This window comes from Cyprinodon tularosa, unplaced genomic scaffold (assembly GCF_016077235.1).
Source record: "Cyprinodon tularosa strain WSP-4 unplaced genomic scaffold, ASM1607723v1 ctg484, whole genome shotgun sequence".
Taxonomy (NCBI): Eukaryota; Metazoa; Chordata; class Actinopteri; order Cyprinodontiformes; family Cyprinodontidae; genus Cyprinodon; species Cyprinodon tularosa.
This window is the reverse complement of record NW_024039212.1, coordinates 59,220-82,073: the sequence shown is the minus strand read 5'-3', so window position 1 is coordinate 82,073 and position 22,854 is coordinate 59,220. Positions and strand designations below refer to the sequence as shown.

Here is a 22,854-nt window from a genome sequence, read left to right as displayed (position 1 = left end):
TGCGCATGCACCATCAGCTCATTTGCGCATGCGTATCCAGATATACGCCCTCATTAAAAAAACCTAAATGATGTTTTTCCCTCCCCAAAAATAGTTAGTGTACTAAAATAATATATGTTAAAAGTTAATTATGTATTTCCTGAGAAAATAAATGCCTTAAAATCTTTTGTGTTTCATCACTCGTCTCTGCCTGTGTTGGGATCTGGAGTTCTGCCACCTTTCTCCAGCAGAGGGCGTCCTGTGTCTCCTGAGCTGAGTCACCTGCACACCTGAGGCTCATCCTCTCATCAGGAGACCAACTACTTAAGCAGCGGCCAGACCTGTCTTCAGTGCCAGAGTGTTACCAGTTATGGTTAGCTGAACCTGAGCCAAGCCTGCTGATCTAATACTCTGAGGAGTAATCTGATCCTAATCTGTTTTTGTCTTCTCTGCTTCCTAGACCTGCCTGCCTGCCCTGACAGCCAAACCTGAAGAACCTCAAGCTGAGTCTGTTCCAGTTCTCAGGAGAGAACCTTGGCTGACCACTCAAAGTCTGAGCTCAAGTCTGAAGTCAAGTTCTGCCGCTGCTAGCTCTCTGCTGAACCCTCAAACTCTGGACCCAACTGGTTCCCTCTCTCACTGCGTCAATCTGAATCTCTCCAGGTACAGATCAGTATCTGACTGTGTCAAGATTCCCCAGACCTCTGGCTAACCTAATTATCCCTTCTCTACAGAGAAACCCTTGTGAAGTCATCCCGGACCAGAATCAGTATCAGTGATTTATTCTGTGTGATTCAAAATAAACTGTTGAACTTTTTACCCCTGTCTCCGTGGTGTGTTCTGCATTTGGGTTTGATCCCCATACCCAACATGACAGAACACTCTGGCCACAAACAAGACCCAGCAGACCACCTCCGGAGGTTAATCGAGGAGCAAGCTGCGCAGATTCAAGGACACGCTCTAACCCTCCGTGAGTTAAACACACGCCTGGAACACCAAACCCAAGTTTTTCAGGATTTTGCAGGCTACGTGAAAATGCTAACGCAGCACCTGCTCAACTTCCGTTTCCGGAGCCACATCCGCCTCAAAGGTCAGATTCTGTCACGTCACTTCCGGAATTCCGTCCGTCTCTTCCAGAGAGATTCTCAGGTACCCCAAATAAATGCAAAGGATTTTTGTTCCAATGCAGATTAATTTTTGAACATTCGCCTACCAGTTTTTCAAATGACTATAGAAAAATAGCCTTCATTTTGTCTCAACTTTCTGGTCGAGCCCTGGAATGGGTGGAGGCTAAATTTTCTTCTGAATCCAGTTTTCGCTGCACTTTTCCGAGTTCATAACTGAATTTTCTCAGGTCTTTAACCAAGATTCATACAAATCTATTGATTCCCGAGCTCTGCTCAGATTAAGACAAGGAAATCAGACGGTGGCAGATTTTTCTATTGACTTCCGGGTCAAAGCCGCCGCTTCTGGTTGGAATGAGTGTGCGCTTAAGAGTGCTTATTTTAAGGCTTTAAATGAAGACATCAAAGACGAACTTGCTACAATTGACGAACCAGCTAGTTTGGAGGAATTAATCAAGTTAACCATTCGGCTGGATAACAGACTTCGAACCAGAACCAGATCAAGGCAAGGAAGCCATGTTTTTTCTGCTGCTGCCTCCACATCTAACGGCACATCTGTTTTTTCTGAATCCCCAGAGTCCAGTACCAGACCAAGAACTAAGAATCAGTCTGTATTCGCCCCTGTTCAGGCTACTCACGTTGTCTCCTCGTCCACAGAAAGGCCCGAGGTTGAACCCATGCAGATTGGCCATACTAGGCTTTCCAATGAAGAGAGGCAGCAAAGATTCCAAGGGAAATTGTGCCTTTACTGTGGTGAGCCTGACCATTTCATTTCCTCGTGCCCAGCTAAATCAAAAGCCGGGGTCCGTCAGGGGATGTGAGGAGTCTGACGGACCATCTACAATCTGGAAAATCTCCTCACCTCCTGTTACCTGCAACTCTATTCTACTCTGATCAAACGCTTACTTTGTCAGCCTTCATAGATTCTGGATGTGAAAGAAATCTAATTGATGCTAACCTGGTTCAACAGCTCAAGATTGAGACTGTCCCTCTGAAGAAGCCCCTCAGAGTCTCTGCCATTGATGGAAAGAAGCTGCACCAAGTCACACATCAAACCCGGCCGTTAGAGCTCCTGATTTCTGGTAACCACAGAGAGACTCTAACCTTTTTCGTTTTTCCTTCAGCATGTTCATCCTTAGTACTGGGATACGAGTGGCTGGAGCTTCACAGCCCCCACATCAACTGGGCTGAACGCCACATTGAGTCTTGGTCTGCTTCTTGTCATGCCTCCTGCCTCCGTTCTGCAGCTCCTGCTATTCAGTCTCCTAGAGGTTGGGGGGGAGATGGACCCTCCTGACCTTTCGTCCGTTCCATCTGAATATCACGATTTGGCCCCAGTCTTCAGCAAGGTCAGTGCGATGTCTCTTCCACCTCACAGACCATATGACTGCGCCATTGATCTGTTACCAGGAGCTCCCCTTCCCAGCGTTAGACTGTTTAATATCTCCAAACCTGAGAGAGAGACGATGGAGAAATACATAGACGAGTCACTGGCTGCCGGTATCATCCGACCGTCTTCGTCCCCTCTCGGTGCTGGCTTTTTCTTCGAGGGAAAAAAGGATGGTTCTCTTCGACCCTGTATAGACTACAGAGGACTGAATCAAATAACCATCAAAAATAAGTATCCCTTGCCATTGCTAGCATCAGCCTTTGAACCAGTCCAAGGGGCTACTGTGTTCACTAAACTTGATCTAAGAAATGCATATCATCTTCTTAGAATAAGAGAGGGAGATGAATGGAAGACGGCATTTAAAACACCCATTGGCCAATTTGAATACTTGGTCATGCCTTTTGGGTTGACAAACGCTCGAGCCTGTTTTCAAGCCTTTGTAAACGACGTTCTCCGAGATTTCCTCAACGTTTTTGTTTTTGTATACATTGATGACATCCTGATCTATTCCAAGAACCAGTCTGAACATAAGAAACATGTCCGTCTAGTTCTCCAGAGACTGCTTGAAAATAAACTTTTTGTAAAAGCTGAAATATGTGAGTTTCACCAACCTTCTGTCACTTTTCTAGGGTTTGTGCTCGAGGGCGGGCAGGTGAAGCCATCTGAAGACAAATTAGAGCAGTTTTGGAGTGGCCCACCTCCGAGAACCGCAAACAGCTTCAACGATTCCTGGGGTTTTCAAATTTCTACCGTCGATTCATCAGAAACTACAGTCAAACAGCTCAGCCTCTCACAGCTCTGACTTCAGTAAAGAAAACATTCCACTGGTCCGCTGAAGCCAATGTGGCTTTCAACAGACTCAAGGCCCTTTTTTCCAGTGCTCCCATTTTGATTCAACCTGACCCCTCTAAGCAATTTATACTAGAGGTGGATGCATCTGACTCTGGCGTAGGAGCTGTCTTGTCTCAACAATCTGACTCAGATAAAAAAACTCACCCTTGTGCCTTTTTCTCACGCAGACTTTCTCCAGGAGAGCAGAATTACGATGTTGGTGACAGAGAGTTACTAGCCATAAAACTAGCGCTGGAGGAGTGGAGACATTGGCTCGAGGGCGCTGAACACCCTGTCCTGGTTTGGACAGACCATAAAAACCTGTCATACATCCAGTCTGCCAAGAGATCCAATCCTCGCCATTCTCGTTGGTCCCTGTTTTTCTCGAGGTTTAACCTAATAATATCCTACAGACCCGGTTCCAAGAACGTCAAGCCCGACTCACTTTCTCGCCTGTATTCTTCTGACAAACCTGAGGTACCTGAGCCTGTTCTCCCAACCACCTGTACGGTAGGAGCCGTCTCTTGGGAAATTACAGATTTGATTAACCTGGCTTTGATTTCAGAACCCGACCCTGGAAATGGACCTCCTAATAAAACATATGTCCCAACTTCTGTCAGATCCCGGCTCATCCAGTGGATGCATGCATCTAAGTTTTCTGCCCATCCAGGTATCAGCCGAACTATTGCTCTCATCACCCGACGTTTTTGGTGGCCGTCCCTTCACAGGGACGTGAAGGACTACGTGTTGGTCTGTCCCATTTGTACCAGGAATAAACCGGTCCACCAACCACCTTCGGGCCTGCTTCAACCTCTGCCTGTTCCGTCTCGTCCATGGTCCCACATTGCAGTGGATTTCATCACTGGTCTTCCCGTTTCCAAGGGTATGTCAACCGTCCTAACTATTATTGATCGCTTTTCCAAGGCCTGTCATCTGGTTCCCCTTAGGAAACTGCCGACAGCTTTTCAAACCGCTCATCTTCTGGTGAAGCATGTCTTCCGTCTACATGGAATCCCACAAGAAATATTATCTGATCGAGGTCCCCAGTTCATCTCCCAGGTTTGGAAGGCTTTCTGTTCAACCATTAACTCTAAGGTGTCTCTTACTTCCGGTTACCATCCACAGACTAACGGTCAAACGTAGAGGATGAACCAGGAGTTGGAGGCCACTCTCCGTTGCCTTACGTCCACGAACCCGACTGACTGGAGTCAGTACCTGTCTTGGGTGGAATACGCCTATAATTCTCAGAAATCTGCTGCTACCGGCCTGTCACCCTTTCATATCTCTATAGGTTATCAACCCCCTCTGTTCCCCGCCGACGAGAAGGAAATCTCAATCTCCAGTCTGTAAATCATCACATCCGCCGCTGTCATAAGATCTGGAAGGAAACGATAGATGCACTCAACCGAACTGCCACTCAGAATAAGAGATTTGCCGACCGGAAAAGACGCCTCGCACCTGAGTGCACACCAGGCCAGGAGGTATGGCTATCCACACGCGATATCCCATTAAAATCAATGTCCAAGAAACTGTCTCCCAGATTTATAGGTCCATACAAAATAGCCCAGATCATCAACCCCTCTGCTGTTCGTCTGACCCTGCCTCCGACCCTCCGTATTCATCCCACATTCCACGTTTCCCAGATCAGACCTGTCCGTACCAGTCCTTTGTGCCCTCCGTCCGACTCCCCTCCACCCGCCGGTGACATTGATGGCCATCCACCATTCACAGTCCGCCGAATCGTAGACTCCCGTCGCCGGGGCCGCGGTTGGCAGTACCTGGTCGATTGGGAGGGCTACGGTCCGGAGAACCGGACATGTGTCCCGGGGTCCTACATCTTGGATCAGTCATTCATAGATGAGTTTAACGACTCCCGTCCGTCCACTTCCTCTCGTTGAGGGGGAGGTACTGTTGGGATCTGGAGTTCTGCCACCTTTCTCCAGCAGAGGGCGTCCTGGGTCTCCTGAGCTGAGTCACCTGCACACCTGAGGCTCATCCTCTCATCAGGAGACCAACTACTTAAGCAGCGGCCAGACCTGTCTTCAGTGCCAGAGTGTTGCCAGTTATGGTTAGCTGAACCTGAGCCAAGCCTGCTGGTACTCTGAGGAGTAATCTGATCCTAATCTGTTTTTGTCTTCTCTGCTTCCTAGACCTACCTGCCCTGCCCTGACAGCCAAACCTGAAGAACCTCAAGCTGAGTCTGTTCCAGTTCTCAGGAGAGAACCTTGGCTGACCACTCAAAGTCTGAGCTCAAGTCTGAAGTCAAGTTCTGCCGCTGCTAGCTCTCTGCTGAACCCTTAAACTCTGGACCCAACTGGTTCCCTCTCTCACTGCGTCAATCTGAATCTCTCCAGGTACAGATCAGTATCTGACTGTGTCAAGATTCCCCAGACCTCTGGCTAACCTAACTATCCCTTCTCTACAGAGAAACCCTTGTGAAGTCATCCTGGACCAGAATCAGTATCTGTGATTTATTCTGTGTGATTCAAAATAAACTGTTGAACTTTTTACCCCTGTCTCCGTGGTGTGTTCTGCATTTGGGTTTGATCCCCATACCCAACATGACAGCCTGATCTGATCCGGAAATGGGATCCTATGCTAGTTCCAGGAGCTAACTTTTTTAGCTTTGGATTTAAACATAAATCAAGTCTTTTTGAGTTTTATGTTTTCCTTTCATGTTAAAATTATCGTATAGAGTGCATAATCTAAAGAAAGAAACAACAAAAATGCAGATAAACACGGTTTAATCATATAATGCCAGACTGGTCTGAGTATGAACAATGATGTCAGAGAAGCAGTTTAACGAAGAAAATGTAAAAAGCATCAAAATTGTCTCACAAAAGGCAAACATTTTTTAAGATATGTATAAGCATTCTTTAAAGAGTTACGGATAGAAATAAGTAATTTTAGTACCATAATTACATTATTTATGGACACCAGGATGTATATTTGTTCGTGCATGCGCAGGACAGATTGTGCTTCCTGGATGGATCAGGTAGTGACATTGTGCTCAAATGCACTGCTTGGTATATTAAACCGTTGTAGCGTAGCACATCAGTGCAACAACTGTCTGGGCATCAGCCCTCCAAATTTGTGTGTAGAATTCTACACTCAAGTATGATCTATTTGTTTTAAAATTCATGCAATTTTTGTGAGGAATCAAATTTGAGGAAAGAAGGGGATATTCTACTGTTTGTAATTAGGCTTCAACAAAAAAAATTAAAAGTACAATGAACGTCAACAGTAATATGTATTCATGTGTGAGATCAGTCAACTGAGTGTAATTTATGATACCACAATGTATCACTTATCGTTTAAAAAGGACTCTTTCTCTGCACATTAAGCCAGGCATACACTGTACAAGGTTTTTTTTTCCCTTTTCGTGACGATTGTTCAGTCATGCAAGAATTTTTGAATCGGGCCAAGTTTAAGCGTCATTGTGCATCATTACGTCATGTAGTATACAGGGGGTAACGAGGGGCGATTAGCCTCTTATGCCTACCTGCTGATCAGGAATCATAAGGTCGGAAGGAAATCAAGTATCGGCCCTCATGAGGTGCTTGTGGGCAAATCCTGCTGTTGAACGAGAGCTACGAGCCAATTTATCTGAACCTCGCTCACTGCGCATGTGCAAACGAAGAGTTATTCTTCCAAACTGACGAGTCCGACCAGCACCATCTCTCAGCGCTGAGTCCGATGTGTGGTGTTTGGACATGCACTGTGAGCAAGTGGATCACATCAGAGCATCGGGTCGTGCAGTATAAGAACATACATGAGCTTTAAACTTTAAACAGTGCGGTTTAGTAGTATAGTCTGAGCTGTAGCTTTATACAACGACTGAAAATATCATACAGTGTATGCCCGGCTTTAACCAATTAAAGTCATCAGCAATTGTTTGAAAACAAGAAATTCTGCCAAAGACAGACATATTTGCCTTTACAAAATATTTGGGTTATTGGAAAATGTGATAACTATTTTAGTCTACCAAATTAACTCAACCGTTTTGGATATTCTTACCTGTAAAGGGCAAAAGATGACAGCTGGAGGCTCAATGTTGTTCATTTCAGCTGCATTTCTTATGATGGCCTCAGCTTCTTCTATTCTTCCCTGGGAGAGCAACCATCGAGGAGACTCTGGGATGAACCTACCACATTACACATCGAAGTTGACATGGGGAAAAGCAACAACAAAGATGGGTGAAAATTATTTTGGAAAAGCATTAGTTGATTTTATTCAATCTGTGTACTAAATAACAAACAATATTTATCATTCTATGTCAACAAAGCTGTAATTTATGTCTAATTAGCAAGAATGGCATTTCTTTCCAAGTTTAAACCAAGACCAGATCTAGAAAGGCTGAGAATAACCCAAAACCCCCATTGCAGCATTTCTTAAAGTATAATTCAACTCATGATCCCTTTTTTCAGTTAAACCTCCATTTAGAAAACTAACCTAAACAATACTGCAAAGCGTAAGAACCAAGGAATTACTTAAGGTGATCTGCCTGTTCAGTCTAAACACCTGGGCAGCTACTGTTAACTTCATTTTTAATTAACACAGCTAGGCCGTGTTTTTCAGTTTTTAGTCTTGTTTCTCTCCCACTAGTAGCTTTTGGCTATGGTATGTGCTCTCTTTCATCTATTTGAACTAGAAACCAGCTTAAAGCTTATGTTTTTGTTCTTCTTGACAGAGCCACCTATGGAACTTGTTTACTGTTACCTTCTCTAACATATAAGGTATTTGTAGTTCAGAGCCTCTTTATTACCTAAATCCCCTGTCAGTCGTGGCAGAACCTAGCTTGCATAGGTTGATTCTGTTGGAAGTTTCCTGCTGTTAAAATTGACATTTTCTCTGGAGTAAGCTAATTGTGAAAAACATGTGGGCTAAATACCAAATACTGCATTCATGTATTCTAAAGTTCATCTTCAGATTTGTATGTCAATGAAATGCAAAATGCAGCTGAAATACATGTGAGTCTGAGAAAAATGGTGGATTTTTGGTGGTGGAAAAATTGGGATTGTTTTTATTTCATAACTTGTGTTTAAATCCAAGTAGGTGTAGTGGGTAGCACAGTTTGATGGAGTTTGAATTTTCTCCCTATGCAAGGGTTCTCTCTGGGTACTCCACCTTCCTCCCACAGTCCAAAAACAGGTTAATTGGCTTCTCAAATTGTCTTTAGGTGTGAGTGTGTGCATGGTTGTATGTCTTAGTGGGTCTCTGTGTTGCCCTCTGACAGACTGGCGACCAAAAACCATTTCAAATAGAGGTCTAAAGTGTAGGATCCATATTCATTCAGCATAATGACTTATGATAGCTTTCGAAAAGATGGACAGAGACAAGTCAACATACACCTACCTACCACCAGAGAGGCAAACATAGGCAACTTGGTAGCGTCAATACAAGAATTAGCGTCCTCCAGTCTCTGATATAGAATGCAAGCAACGGCAGAAGCATGTAGCCCAAACAAAAAAACAGGTTTGTTCCAGCCGTGGAGAAAATTGTTCGCGCACGAAAGCTTAGTATCTCCACTCCTGAAAGCAAGTTCATGAAAACAAGACTATGTCACACTGGGTTTATATCATAATGAATAATTAAAAAAAATATGAACTGATTTACCTAAAACAAATGCAACCATGTAACTTGAAATTTGACCCATCCCCACAATAAAATACAAAACACAGAAAACGGTCCAGTTTGGAGAGAAAATTTGAATGAATCTGGATACTCCCTGCAGGGCTAAGGTACCAAACAGCGCTATCTTTCTCCCAAACCTGTAATTGACAAAAACAAAAAAAACACAAGAAATTAAGTAAACAGTTTGCAATAAATGGAAAGGTAACAAAAGTGAAACGGTCTGCTACAGTTATACATTTTGAATCATTCTGTAGTAGAGGAACAAAGACATAAGTCATAACTTGACTACTGTCACTAAAAGAAAAATATATCAGTTTAGAAATAAATTAATACGCAAAACTCTTACCTATCTTAATCTATAAACATAGAAAGTAGACATTTTTATCTTTATTTTTTCACTTCTGCAAAAGAGATCAAGGAGGTCTATTTTATGTAAAATGAAGCACAAAAAAACAAACAATTTCCTTGTTTTTAAGAACAGAATTGGCTTTTCAACTTTATTACTTGGGTCTCACAATCAATGCATCCTGAGGCATTGATTTTATAATAGTTTTTTAGGATTTTGGTCCTTTACATCAGCTGGCAATGACTCATGTCTGTTTAATTTGCTCACACACCTTTCAGCTAAGCCCAAATACTTTATGGGACTGAGATATAAAACATGACAGCTGTTTTCTTTAAAGATATAGTGGGGGATGTTCTTTTCCTGGTGCATCATCAAAATAGGTCGTCCTCCTAATTGTCAGTCATTCTGGTGATATGTTTATGTAAGGCAATCCTACGTGCTTGTCCGCATTTTCACTTACTGGTTGTGAGTCTAAAATAGTGATAAAATTGCAAATCTTCTCTTGGAAAGTAAGTTTGAATGACCAATGCAAAGAGCAACTTTTAAACAGAGCGTGAAATGGGCTCATGCATGCTATCGCCGGCGTTTAATAGGTGTTCCCTTTCGGGAGAGGGTACAGGGTTGTGCATGTGCTTTTTTTTTTTTAAGTGGAGATGGCGGATACTTTCAAAAATTTGCAAAAATCCTCCACTATACTTTTAAGATGCTTTGTAACTATTACTAATTTGGCAAGAAGCTTGCTGTTGTCCTGAGATGTAGCTTCAGTATTTTCACCTTAGCTTATTTTCTAATAATGTAATTTTTATTTATAAATTGCAGCAGTCCTTCCTGCAACAAAACAGTTTTATTTGAATTTTATATTGCTTTTGTAGTTACTTCTTCTTCCTCTCTGAGTGTTCTACAGGTTCACGTCTGTGCATAACTCATTAATGACACTCTTAACAGCTTCATAGTCAGTTTCTTTACAAGATGCTTTTTTTTGCTTTTGTTCATTTTACACCAAAACATTACAGACTGAACTCTCATTTTCCTGATTGCTACAATTGTGTTTTGGAATTTTATTCAAAATTCAACTATAGTCGTCTACAAAATGGTTGATGCAGACTTACTGATGTCCACTCTTATCTTCCTGACATCCTAATAGATCTGTCGTGCAGGCAGAAATTTGACCTGGATGTTCCCTGATTGAATACCCTAGTGATTGATTAACAGCAGGACATCTTGTCTTGTCTATCTTAGAGAGACAGCCGGGTCCTAAAGGTTGAGTAAACGTGCACATAATATAATTATTTTAGCTTGATGGTAATCTCACGAATGCACTGATCAGGCTTTTCCTGAATTTGATTTTCGTAAAACGTCTTAACAGCAGAATCAAATTTTGACCATTTAAATATCTAGTAAGTTATTTTCAAAGGACTTTATATACATAAAAGAGAAAAACATATAACGTTCTCCGATAAAGGTTGAAACTCAAAAGCACATCTAGTTGTTTTCTGCTGGATAAATGCTTTTATAGATCAAAAACCCAGGCCCTAAAATATGTTTAATTTAGAGCTTGTAATCACCTAATGAGAGCTAATCAAATCAAGCAGATTTATTTGGTTTTTGAAAGAGTGCATTTTAATCTGTTATCACTTCTGTATTCAAAGAATCAGATCATGTAGCCCTCTCTCTCAAAAACTAAGAAAATCAAGTCCACAACCTGTCAGAGAGCTGTCCTGAAATGGAGGAGCCAGTGAGAACACCACAGAAGTAGATAGAAGATGTCAGTGGAGTCTTCCAGCTGTCATCACACACCAGGTTCCACTGCGTAAAAAAGAAAAGAAAATGCAGAAAGTAAAACACAATTTAAAAGCAAACACCAAAATTCAAGCATGATTATCAATAAATGTAAAAGAATGGAGCATCACAGACAAATACTATATGTGAAAAATGCCACAATACTGACTCGTGTCCTCACAGACATTTTTAACACCTCACAAGACCAATCTACAGTGCCAGTATGCTCCAAAAAGGCCTCAGGTCCCCGCACTCAACGACTACCGGCCTGTCGCACTGACTCCTATCACGATTAAATGCTTCAAAAGGCTGGCTAAAGAACACATCGTCCCCAGTCTCCCACCCAACATTCGATCTGTTCCAGTTCGCCAACCAACGAAACCGCTCAACTGAGGGCGCCATCTCCACTTGAGCCTAGCACACCTAGAAAAACGTACCCATGTACGGATACTGTTCCTGGACTTCAGTTCAGCTTTCATCCCACAGCATCTGATGGGCAAACTGGAACTGCTGAACTTCAATACACCCCTCTGCAATTGGCCGTTAGACTTCCTCACCAACAGACCTAGGTCAGTCCGGGTTGGACAGTAACACCTCTGATGTCATCACCCTAAGCACAGGCTCCCCTCAGGGCTGCATCCTGAGCCCCCTGCTGTTCATCCTGATGACATATGACTGCATCCCCAGGTTCAACACCAATCACATCGTCAAATTTGCAGACAACACTACATTGGTGGGCCTCATCAGAGACGGCAGTGACAAAGACAACAGCAGGGCCGGTTCTAGCCCTTTGGTTGCCCTAGGCGAGATTGAGTTTTTGAGTTTTAGTTTTGTGAACTCAGTGAGTGGATTTGCTATAAGTATTAATAGTTTTAGAAATTGTGCTATAAGAATCAAGGTTGTGTTTAAGCATTCAGAAAAAACTGTAACTTAGCATGGAGTGATGCATAGACAAATACCAGAATAGGTTTCAGTACCTTTTCTTTTTTATTATTTTAAATAATTTATTACACACTCAAAGTTAGGACTGTGCAAAAACACTTTTAACCATCTGTAAGGACACTTAGGTAAAGTATAACTAAAAAACTGGATTGAATCAATGAATGAATTTATTTCAGACAATTAACAAATTTAACACACATTAAACAAATATTCAATAAATCAAGTTCACAGACCAGTGAGATGCATAAACAAAAAAAACAAAAAAATACAATACAGTTTAGTAAAATACAGTTCTGTTTTATGCCTCATTTTTGTAAGTTTAAAATGTTCCAATGCTCCTGAATGCACCATAGCTTTCTGACGCGCAGCGAACGCATCTCACTGGTCTGTGAACGCTGTGCTGTGTAGATGCGCGTTTGATTTTCCACTTAAGAGAAACCTTTGCAAACTCCAAATTCACGTCGGCTATCACGGTTTAGTGTTGTGTGTAAATAACAAGAGACCACAACAAATAAATCAGCCGTACCATGGTCAAAATCTTTGGATTTAATGTTGTTCAAAAAATCCGTACTTTTGTAAATTAATCTGCCAAATAACCACAACTTTTTTCCCACGAGAGGTATTCTTAAACGTTTTTATATCATTAATATGAGAACCTAAGCTCCATTGAACATATTTTAATCCGTTTTCCTCGTCGATATGCAGTTCAACAGAGCGAGGCGCGCTCCCGCGACTGGGGATGCATATTTCGGCAGGCATGCACTTTTGGGCATAACACCTGTTGACGTCCAATCTCCACTCATGGTCCGACTCGCTGTTGTTCGTCCGCTGCCTTCTCTTCATCTGAAACATCTGGGTCGAACATGTGAGGCTCCAGACACAAATATTCTTCCTCCGATACATCAGAATGGTCTCCTGGTAGGAATCGCTCGGTTTAAGTCGAAATTTTGCTTTCAGATTTCTCGTTTTGGCTATCGCATTTAGTGCAGTAGATCGCCATGAACGCTCCCGTTCTGACGTCACGACTTCCGGGTTGGAGGGCGCTTGAAAAGTGATCAGAATCTTTTCCGATTTTCTCTTAAATGTGAAAAAATAAATATAAAAACGGTGGTATATTTATTTGTTCATATTTTGCTATTTATATATACGTAAGGTTAAGTCAAACTGACGGACGCTTCATTACCGGTTTAATTCGCTTTTTTTTCTAATTCTATGATTAATGGGAAGTAAGCCTAAAGGCGACGCTAGAGGGCGCCCCCAACACATTTGTCGCCCTAGGCAATTGCCTATCTCGCCTATAGCAATCGCCGGCCCTGGACTACAGAGAGGAGGTGGAGCAGCTTGTGGACTGGTGCAGAGACAACAGCCTGATCCTGAATGTGGAGAAAATCATGGGGATCATCACCAGCCCAACCACGCTTCACTGCTTCTCAACAGCTCAGTTGTAGAGATGGTTAGCAGCACCAAATTCCTGGGGGTGCACATCACACACAACCTCCCCTGGACTATAAACACCACCTCACTGATCACAAGGGCACAAAAGTGCATGTACTTCCTGCGGAGGATGAGGAGAGCCCACCTGCCCCCACCCATCCTCACCACCTTCTACAGATGCAACATAGAGAGCATTCTGACCAGCTGTCTCACTGTGTGGTGTGGAGGCTGCAGCACCTCAGACTGGAAGAAGGTTAGAGGAGTAGGTAGAACTGCAGAGAAGATCCTCATGGCTCTTCTTCCCTCCATGAAATACATTTTATCCCAGCGCTGCATGTCCCAAGCCCGTAACAATATCAATGATCCCTCATACTCCCACCATGGTCCCTGCCGCCGTCTGGGAAGATGCCTCACAGCATTCAATGCAGGTCCACCAGAGTCCAAAACAGCTTCTTCCCTACTGCCATCAGACAGCTGGATGTTCAAAAACTCGAAATCATGTCAGAGTCTGCATTAAAATGACATTATCAATGCATTTTTTGCACCATGTTTTTTCTCTCACAATGTTTAGCTGTACAAAACAAAATTTCATAATTCAACTCTAAACACAATAAATAAATAGCTTATCAAATAATTATACAAATGTAACTTTAATGTATTTACACTAGGAATAAATGCCTAATATATTGAATAAATATTTTATTAAATATATTTCATAATTATCTTATATTATAAGATAATTACGAAATAATTATCTTATAATTATTTCATAATTTAATTAATCCTAAACCAAAGCCCACCCATCTAATATGAGAAAGTCCTTGGACAATAAAGTAAAAAAAAAAAAAAGACAAAATTGGTAATATTATGAGAAAAACATCATCTTATGAGAATTAAGGAGAAAAAACGTCAGAGCAGTCACAGTTTGCAGAACTATTTCATTCCTGGAGTAATAGGGCCAGGTTAGATTGTTTTAATAATTTTTATTCTTTTCGAGAATAAAGTCAGGAGAATGAAGACAAAGGGATACGAATATAAACTATATTACAAAAATAAAAATATTACAAATATAAAGTATATTCTGAGATTAAAGTCTCTCTGATTAAGTGTATAACAGCAGATTTACCACATTGAACATGGCGGACACTGTGACTCATTCACAGCATAGGCAGACCCCACCCAAGAGGTGTCTATGTATATAATGTTTATGGTCACAAATGCATGAAATTCAAAATGCCAGGACTTTCCTCATGACTGTAGAGTAAGAGAAAACCAGAAGGAAGTTTTCTTCTCTTGCTAAGTAAGTTTGGAAGCAAATTGTTACCATATTTCAAATGAAAAAGCATTTTCATTTTAACAATGTGGCTGCATTGTTTGACTCATAAATTAAGTTAGTAATCAATAATCCTGTTTGCATTTTCATTTTCTTCTTTAACACTGCTCATCCTTTTACTTAATTAAAATGAGAAACAAAAATACACTTGAGATTTATTTTTCAAAATGTACCCCAGCAAATACATACCAAAATTCAATTTGAAATGTAAAATGTGAAAATGAAAAAGCATTTCCAGAAATACTTTTCATTTTAAGAATGTGGCTGCAATATTTGACTCATAAATTAAATTAGTAATCAATCATCCAATTTGTATTTTCATTTTCTTCTTTAAGACTGCACATTTTATGCCATAATCAAAGAGAACACACAGCGGACATTGCTTTTTCGTTTTCGTGGTCTGCCAGCAAAGTACTGTCCATAACTCAAAAATGAAAAAGCATTCTGAGCGGTGGGCGCTGCAGCAGCTCTTCCTTAGGTCCTTGCTGACCGAGCTACCCATCTTAGCAAACAGCCTTGGTCCCGCCTCTTTGGCTTTGATGGATGTGAGAAGCAGCCAATCACATCAGGGTTTCTAGGGAAGCAGACCTAGTCCTGCCTCTTTGTCTTTGATGGATGTGTGACAGTTTATATGATGTCATCTGTGCTTCGGTGCAGGATTGTGAATTCATTTATTAAATCAGGAATTTATATTTGCTAAATAAAATTAAAATTTTCTAAATAATTAGACAGCATAATTTCAAATTACAATATTTATTTAATAAGTATTGTATATGTATTAAATAAATATACTACTAACATCTTATTTCCACTTTCAAAAATTTTTTTGACAGTTTTATTATTAAGTTATTTAATTATTGATTTTTGACACTCCTTGCCCTCCATATAGGTACCCAAAGCATTTTTACTTTTGTTAGTTTTTTAATTTATCTTTTTTTTTTTACCATAACAAAAATGGTTTTAATACTTCATACATGACCTTATCAAATGGATAAGGTGATAATATTAACCAGAAGGTTTTAAGGTAAACCAACCTCAGTCACAATAGTAGATGTATACACGCTGTGGTCAAACTCCCATCCGTCCAAGCAGCCTTCTTTCGGCACATTAGACAGATTAACGTCCACTCCAGGTAGCAAACCTGTTTCCGAATAATTCATCAAATTCTCCAATTTGTATCTGAAACATTTGCTGGGCACCAGATCCCCGCCGCGGCTCGCATCCTCCTCCAGCGGGATGCTGCTGTTTCTCCATGCGGCGCTGAGGTTCAGGTGCGCAGTCAGCATGCAGCGGTGCGCCGGCGTGTCCGCCCAAAAAACGATGGAGAGACCAGTCAATCCATTAGGGATGACAATCAGGCACAGGAGGAAAAAGACGCGCTGCTGGAAACGTCCCCATTCTCCAAGGAAGGAAGTGTCCGCTTCATAATCAGCAACTTTATTTGCTGCAGAGGGCTCTGAGAGCATGATTAGCCTACAGTAAGGAAGCAGGAATGAAAGAGCTCAGATTGAGGATTTTCTGAAGCTTTTTTGTGTTTCAAGAAAAAAAAAATCAATCCCTCCCTCCTCTTTGAAGGAGTGTGATTTTTACTTCTTTCTGAACAGATATCTGCCAAACTCTAACCCATCACTGTAAATCTTCCAATTATTAACCCACCTCACAAACATACAGCTGTTCATAAGTAGCCAATCATAGCCTATTGTAATTCACTGTTACATCATCATGGAAGCATTGTAAAATCAATTTATTGTTACTGTGAAAAACTTACGGCATTTGCTTTACTGTATTGTGCAATATTTAGCTTGGAGGCTTTGTTTATTTTAAGGTGAACAAAAAAAGATCAGTTTAACAGGTAAATGCTACCTGATTATTTTAATTTCACTCATAATATCCATATTTTCTTCACATTTACAGGAATTTAGCCCTTGATTTTATCTTAATAAGTATTTAATCCCCCAGACTGTGTGTTATGTATTCTAAAAATTGGTTTTAATACATAACTTTTTGTTCATATCAGAAAGTGACAGATTTCACCATATATGTAGGGTTATCTTTCAAGCTGGTTATGATTTATGAGAACACTTTAAAATTTAGCCTTGCCGTTTTTAATGACTGACAGAAAAACAGAAGATACTGTCCTCCCTCTGGGCTATTCACTCAGCTGGTACAGAGTTCATATAAAGACAGCGAGGAAAAGACAGAAGGAAGTTCATCAAGCCTATCATTTACCTTTGAGCCTACTGGTTTTCTAAAGAGCAACAGAACAGGAGGACTCCCAGAGTTTGTTGCAATCAACAAAGAGAAACATTAACATTACAAAGGCAAATTGGTATTTTGACAGCTTGCGTTTTGTAATCATTAGACAAAGAAAAACTGTAGCCTTAAGATAAGAAGAGGCACAGTGTTATTGAATTTACAGGTTTCCAGGAAAACCTACTACATTATTACATTGTGGTAATGTAATTGACTGCATACTGTCTAAATAAACAGAAATTAATTGAATTGTGTTTTATCTCATTATTTCCATTGGAGGAGTTAATTTGCTTCCGTTGGTGAAACCTTTGCCTTTCCCAGGTGACAAAAAACATACAAATCCATTTAGACATACTGTTAGGAATCCAGTTTGTGTGGATTATGTGTTTGCGTTTTCTCCTTCCACTACCAGGTGGCGCCATGTTCTCGTAGGCCCTTCCACACACCTGCGGATGGTTGCCTCATTATCTGAGGACTCTTAACCTGCTGACTGCCACTACCTCGACGCCAGAGTGTTTGCAAGTTTTGGGTAATCTAGCCAAGCTGAGTTTAGCAGAGTCTAACTGAGTCTTTGTCTTCCTGAGCCCTAACCTTATTGTTTTTGTCTTTGCCTCTCGGCAGGTAGTCATCCTGCAAACTGGATGTTTTGGCCCTCTCCCCCTGGAAGGATCGTTTGAGCTTCTTACTGAGCAGGGGATGCAAACTGGATGTTTGGACCTTCTCCCCCTGAAAGGATTGTTTGAGCTTCACACAGAGCAGGGGACAAATTTCCACACGAACCGTTCAAGTACTTCAGGAAATTGAAGTGGCAGTCAGCTCCATCGCTCCTCTGAACCAACCAAACCCGAGTAAACCCTGTCCGCCCTCCAACGAGCCAACCAAGTTCTGGAATAACCCATACCAACTGGATTCTGGGAAGGACACCTTTTCCTTGGAAACGTGAGTCCCGTTTCAGTCTCTGTTTTTGCAAGTCGTCCCTCAAGTTTCCCACTGAGCCTGAACTAAACACTGAACTTCCCTTCTCACTTCCAGTTCCGGTTCACCAGCGTTCTGAGAAACTCTGGATCCAACTCATCGTGCTTTCAATAAACCTGCTAAACCTTTTCTCTGGTTCTCTGAGTGGTTTCCTGCATGTGGGTCAGATCCCTTAAAAAGAACATGACACATACATAAAAAAGCCTTTTAATTTAAAAGAATACATTTTTCTTAATCAAAAACAATCTGTATCAACCTGTATCAGCTATATGCTAACGGCTTTGGGAAACCTTTCAGTGATTTTAGTTTGGAATTGATATAAGATGACCAAAATCCTATCCTTCCACATAGACACAACCATCACAGCAGCTTCATTCATATTCAGTCATGAAGTCCATCAGGAAACCAACACATTCCCATTTAACAAGAAACCATTGAATCGTATACTTTCAGAAATAGCAGTAAAGTGGTTGTTGCATTGCAAACAAATTTGTTTCTGCAGTTCAAGAATCGACTCAGATCCCCTTAACTTAAATACCAACCTGATTTCATCTTAGCATACTGTACTGTATGTAATGCAGGAGAATGAGGAATCCTAAAGTGTGAGCCACTGCTGATTTGCAGGTGATATCAGCCATATTAAGAAGGCATCTTTCAAATATGCACATTTTATTATACTGTAATAAAAAGGTGACATTCTTCATGCTAAGAGAAATTCTCTGTATGAAAGATCAGTAGAAAAAAGTTTCTACTTCCATCTGGAACCACAACTTGTATCAACCCCAGTTTGTTTTTTGAATTGGTGTGCCCATATAGACATTTTTTTTCTTGGGGAATTTTGTTAATTTTGTCTTCCAGTGTTTGCTTTACCATATTTTGCTTTTACAGATGGAACTCGTATTCAAACAAAGAAAGTATAAATTGTTGAGAACCAAGGCTGTGACAAAAATAAGTGTAGTCATCCACATGGGGGTGCTGTAGAGCAGTTAGAAAGATGTTCAAAAAAAATTTTTAAAGCCAAAAAAAGAATAAATAATGTATTATAAAACCCTCTTTATATATTTTAAATTGATAGAAAAAAAAGAGTCATATACTAATTAATTATTGTTGCATTGGATGCCACACAATATGAAAAAAAAAAAAAAAGTGTGAGAGATAAGGGTTTTTGGTACCGTATATGGATATGTATGGATATATGTGTACGTATATGTAGATAGAGATATGTGTATACTGTCTATAGTTATGTGGGTGTGTATGTATATGCATGTATGTGTGCATGTGTTTGAGATACGGGTGTATGTGTAAGTATGTATGTGTGTATATATATGTATAGATATCTATGAGTATGTGTATGTATATATATATATGTGTGTGTGTATATATATATATATATATATATATATATATATATATAGATATGTATGTATGCTTAAACATAGGTAGATGTTAATATAGAACAGGGGTAGGATTTAATAAGTTTTATTACTTCTTCCTACTCCTTTTCGAACATGATGGTATGTACATATGTTTTTTTTCTTTTTCTTCTTTTTTGTTTTGTTTTGTTATGACTTTATTAATTTACTTATATTTGCTTTTTATTAAGTGTTCGAAATAAATGATCAACAACAATATGTTAGAAAGGTTGAAACAAACAAGCAAAAGTGAATTATATAATTCTTTACAAGTTTATAAAAACACACTCAAGCACATAAAGTTAAGCCCAAACTATGACAAACTACAGATTTAGGCAAGAGTGTTTATCTAAGTCTGAGAAAATGTATGCTTGGGGCTAAAATATAGTCTAGGAAGATAGCAGTGAGGCAACACTTGAAGCTCATCCCAAAAGATGAGCTTGAGAAAATCCTGCATGCATTAAGCAATTTAACTGATATAACAAGTTTCTAATTGCTGAAATGTTAATAAATATTTTTTGTTGATTATTTAGAATGCGGACGGTGTGCTTCGGCACTCATGATTTACAGCATGATATCAGGAAAACTTTACTCAAGGGTAGAACACGATCTCAGTCCTTTTTCAGAAAGGTAGAACCATTACAAAAATACCATGTGGCTGACTTCAATCTATTATTTTGAATAATTGTACATATTCAGAATTTATTAAATGGTTTATTAGTTTATTCTCTTTCTTGTGTTTTTTCTTTCAAAACTTTTAAAATATGTTACATAACTTTAAGAGCCTTTAACTTTTCAAGCTTTTACGCAGACCTAAAAATATGTCCTTACAAACCAGGCATAAAGCTTGAGCCTTAATGTGTAAACTGGCTGAATACGTGCACTCTTATATTATGTCATGTGGAGGCAGTCAGTCATTTACACCACTGACTGTGTGCACTATGATCCTCTGTATCAGACCAGTAACATCTGGTGTTAAAGCACATGTTAATGATTACACAGCCTGCTACAGACATCATCTGTTAACAGATAAAATAAGCCTTGCTAAAACTGATGCTATTTATCAGACATTTTATTTGTTGCATAAATTAATCTCAGATTGAAAACAATTTTAAAAACACAAATACTTTTGTTCCCCGTGGCGGAAAAAAATAACCAAAAGCTTGAGTTCCTCCTACTGGAAAAGTACAGAGGATATTACCAGCTGGCTGCAAAATGTTTAACCCCAATTGATGCAGGGAGTAGCTTTTCAATCCTTAATCTTATCAAACATGTGAGGCTGTTGTTTAAGGAATTATTGGGCAATTGCTGACAACTTTAGTATTCATTAGGGATAAATTGGGAAATACTGGTTCTGGAACCACAAGGCTCTTTCTAACACATTTGCTTATCTCAGTTTCATTAAGAATCTGGATTAAAGCTCGCATCACCGTTTAACCTTTTGAATCATGATACAAAATTGTGAGGAAAACACAAAGAGTGTTTTATGAGGCAAGTTTAAGTTTTTTAAAACAATACTTTAGGAAATTAAAAAAACATGAATTAAACTGAATGTAATCCAAACAACATTAGAGTCAGCACTTTGGTTGCCGGCCTATATCAATAAATGCCTTCAAATGTAAACAAAAAAACAAAACAAAAAAACTTAAAAAATTGCATTGAATTCTTTCTCAACACTGAGAAATTCATACCGTCCAATGCTACAATAGAACAGTAAAATGTATGATTGTTAATGAGTTATGACACCCCCATATTTAATCGTTTGCTCAGGTATGAAGTATGATGTGCTTCTGGCCTTGTGAGCAGGTAATACTGTGGGGAGATTAAACAAGCTGTTTACATTAAAGCTATTTCTTTGTAAGAAGTCTAAAAAGAGGTCGGCATTTAAATCATTTGCAAACATGAGAAGATTTTAATTTCAACAAAAAACAAAAACATAAAGGCTAGACTTAAATTTGCCTTTGAAAATTGTTCTTTGGAAGGATGACTGCAGGCCTGCATTGATTGTACACCAAAACTGAAAATCTGTATGCCATAAAAACAAATAACAATTCCTGCAGATTAACCTTGAGGTATGGAGGAGGAAGTGTCATGGTCTCGCAATGCTTTGCTAAAACTGGACCTGGCCAGCTCAACAATACGGACTTTATTGTATAATTCTGCTCTACATAAGGGGAGTTTAATACAATTCTGAGAAGGTGAACAAAATAAAGTTAATGCAAGTAAATCTACCAAGAATTGGCTAAAAAAAAAAAAAAAAAGTAACTCCTGGACTTGATGGCAACCTACTTCTTGGTATATTGCTGCAAAAAGTGAGTTGTAGAGCAAAATATTCTCAGTGGGATGTTGGAGAGAAAGCTTTAAAAAGACACCTCTCCTAAGTAATTTCAACCAAAAGGTAGGCTCACATAGTCCTAACTTGTTTCTCAGCTACATATTTGTATTTATACAGTCAATACATTGATTGAAGCAAGATCATTTTACTGGTTAATATGTTTTGTTTTATAGAAATAAAAGGCCAGATTAGACATTGATCAAGGAAACTTCCATGTTTCTTAATTTCACGTGACACTAAACTAAGTTTTTTAAACATTACAACTTTGTAGTACCAAAATCTTCTGATGTGATCAACTCAAACTCAGATAACCAATGTGTTTGTCATCCATACTTTGATTGGTCATCTTAGGAGAATAAAAGACTCAAACGAGCATGATCTAATCTTCTTAAGTATCAATGAAGCTTATAACGGCTGAAACACAGACCGTCATGGCAGTAATCAAACTGGAAGTGGAAATAATGCAAACAGTTTAATATCCTTTGGGTCTATTTCAGATTTCCTTTAATCAATGGATTGATTAAATTACTTAACATGGTTGTAACTGGTTTACCATGGATAAAAATGATGAAAAATGACTGGGAAATTCCTGAAAGTGATCCTGACTTCAAGGTTTTCTTTTTTTTCACAAGAGTTAGTATGCATTATCATAGCTTATATGCCTGAACTCTTGGTGTTTCCTAAATGTTTGTTTTTAAGAATAATTTAAAACCACAAAAACATGTTTTCCTGTTCTCCAGCAGAATTTACAGAAACCATTTTGTCTTTCAAGCTTATTACGTTAGTTTTGGGGACATTACTTAATCTTTTTTTTTTTTTTTTAAGAGAAGCAACACACTGTTGGTGATTTCAACAGTGCACACCGCAAAGGATGACTTAACTGGATACATCTTTTCTCTAATTTTGCAAATAAACCACCAACACAGGAGCTTTATTTAGTTTAAACTGGTTATGTAATACAGCAGCAGCAGCAGCATTGCAAGACCAAATATTGAATGTCTCCCTCTAGAGTTGCAGTCCTTAAATGCAGAAATACAGAACTATACATACAGTTATACTATTTTAAGTTATTTCCAAAAATACAGTT

General features: G+C 39.6%; 1 protein-coding gene across 2 annotated transcripts in view; it reads right to left on the bottom strand.

The window, feature by feature from the left end:
- Positions 1 to 16,310, bottom strand: part of LOC119794594 (solute carrier family 22 member 5-like) — a 37,395-nt gene extending 21,085 nt beyond the window's left edge. Inside the window, exons 1-5 of one of the 2 annotated variants that reach the window (XM_038302215.1) lie at positions 15,827 to 16,310; positions 11,007 to 11,110; positions 8,941 to 9,095; positions 8,684 to 8,855; positions 7,342 to 7,468 (exon numbers count right to left, since the gene is read on the bottom strand). In XM_038302215.1, the coding sequence (XP_038158143.1) occupies positions 7,342 to 7,468; positions 8,684 to 8,855; positions 8,941 to 9,095; positions 11,007 to 11,110; positions 15,827 to 16,258 (990 nt within the window). In that variant the 5' untranslated portion in view covers positions 16,259 to 16,310. The remainder of the gene's footprint in view (positions 1 to 7,341; positions 7,469 to 8,683; positions 8,856 to 8,940; positions 9,096 to 11,006; positions 11,111 to 15,826) is intronic. The other variant, XM_038302214.1, reaches the window with a different exon arrangement.
- Positions 16,311 to 22,854: the final 6,544 nt, after the last annotated feature.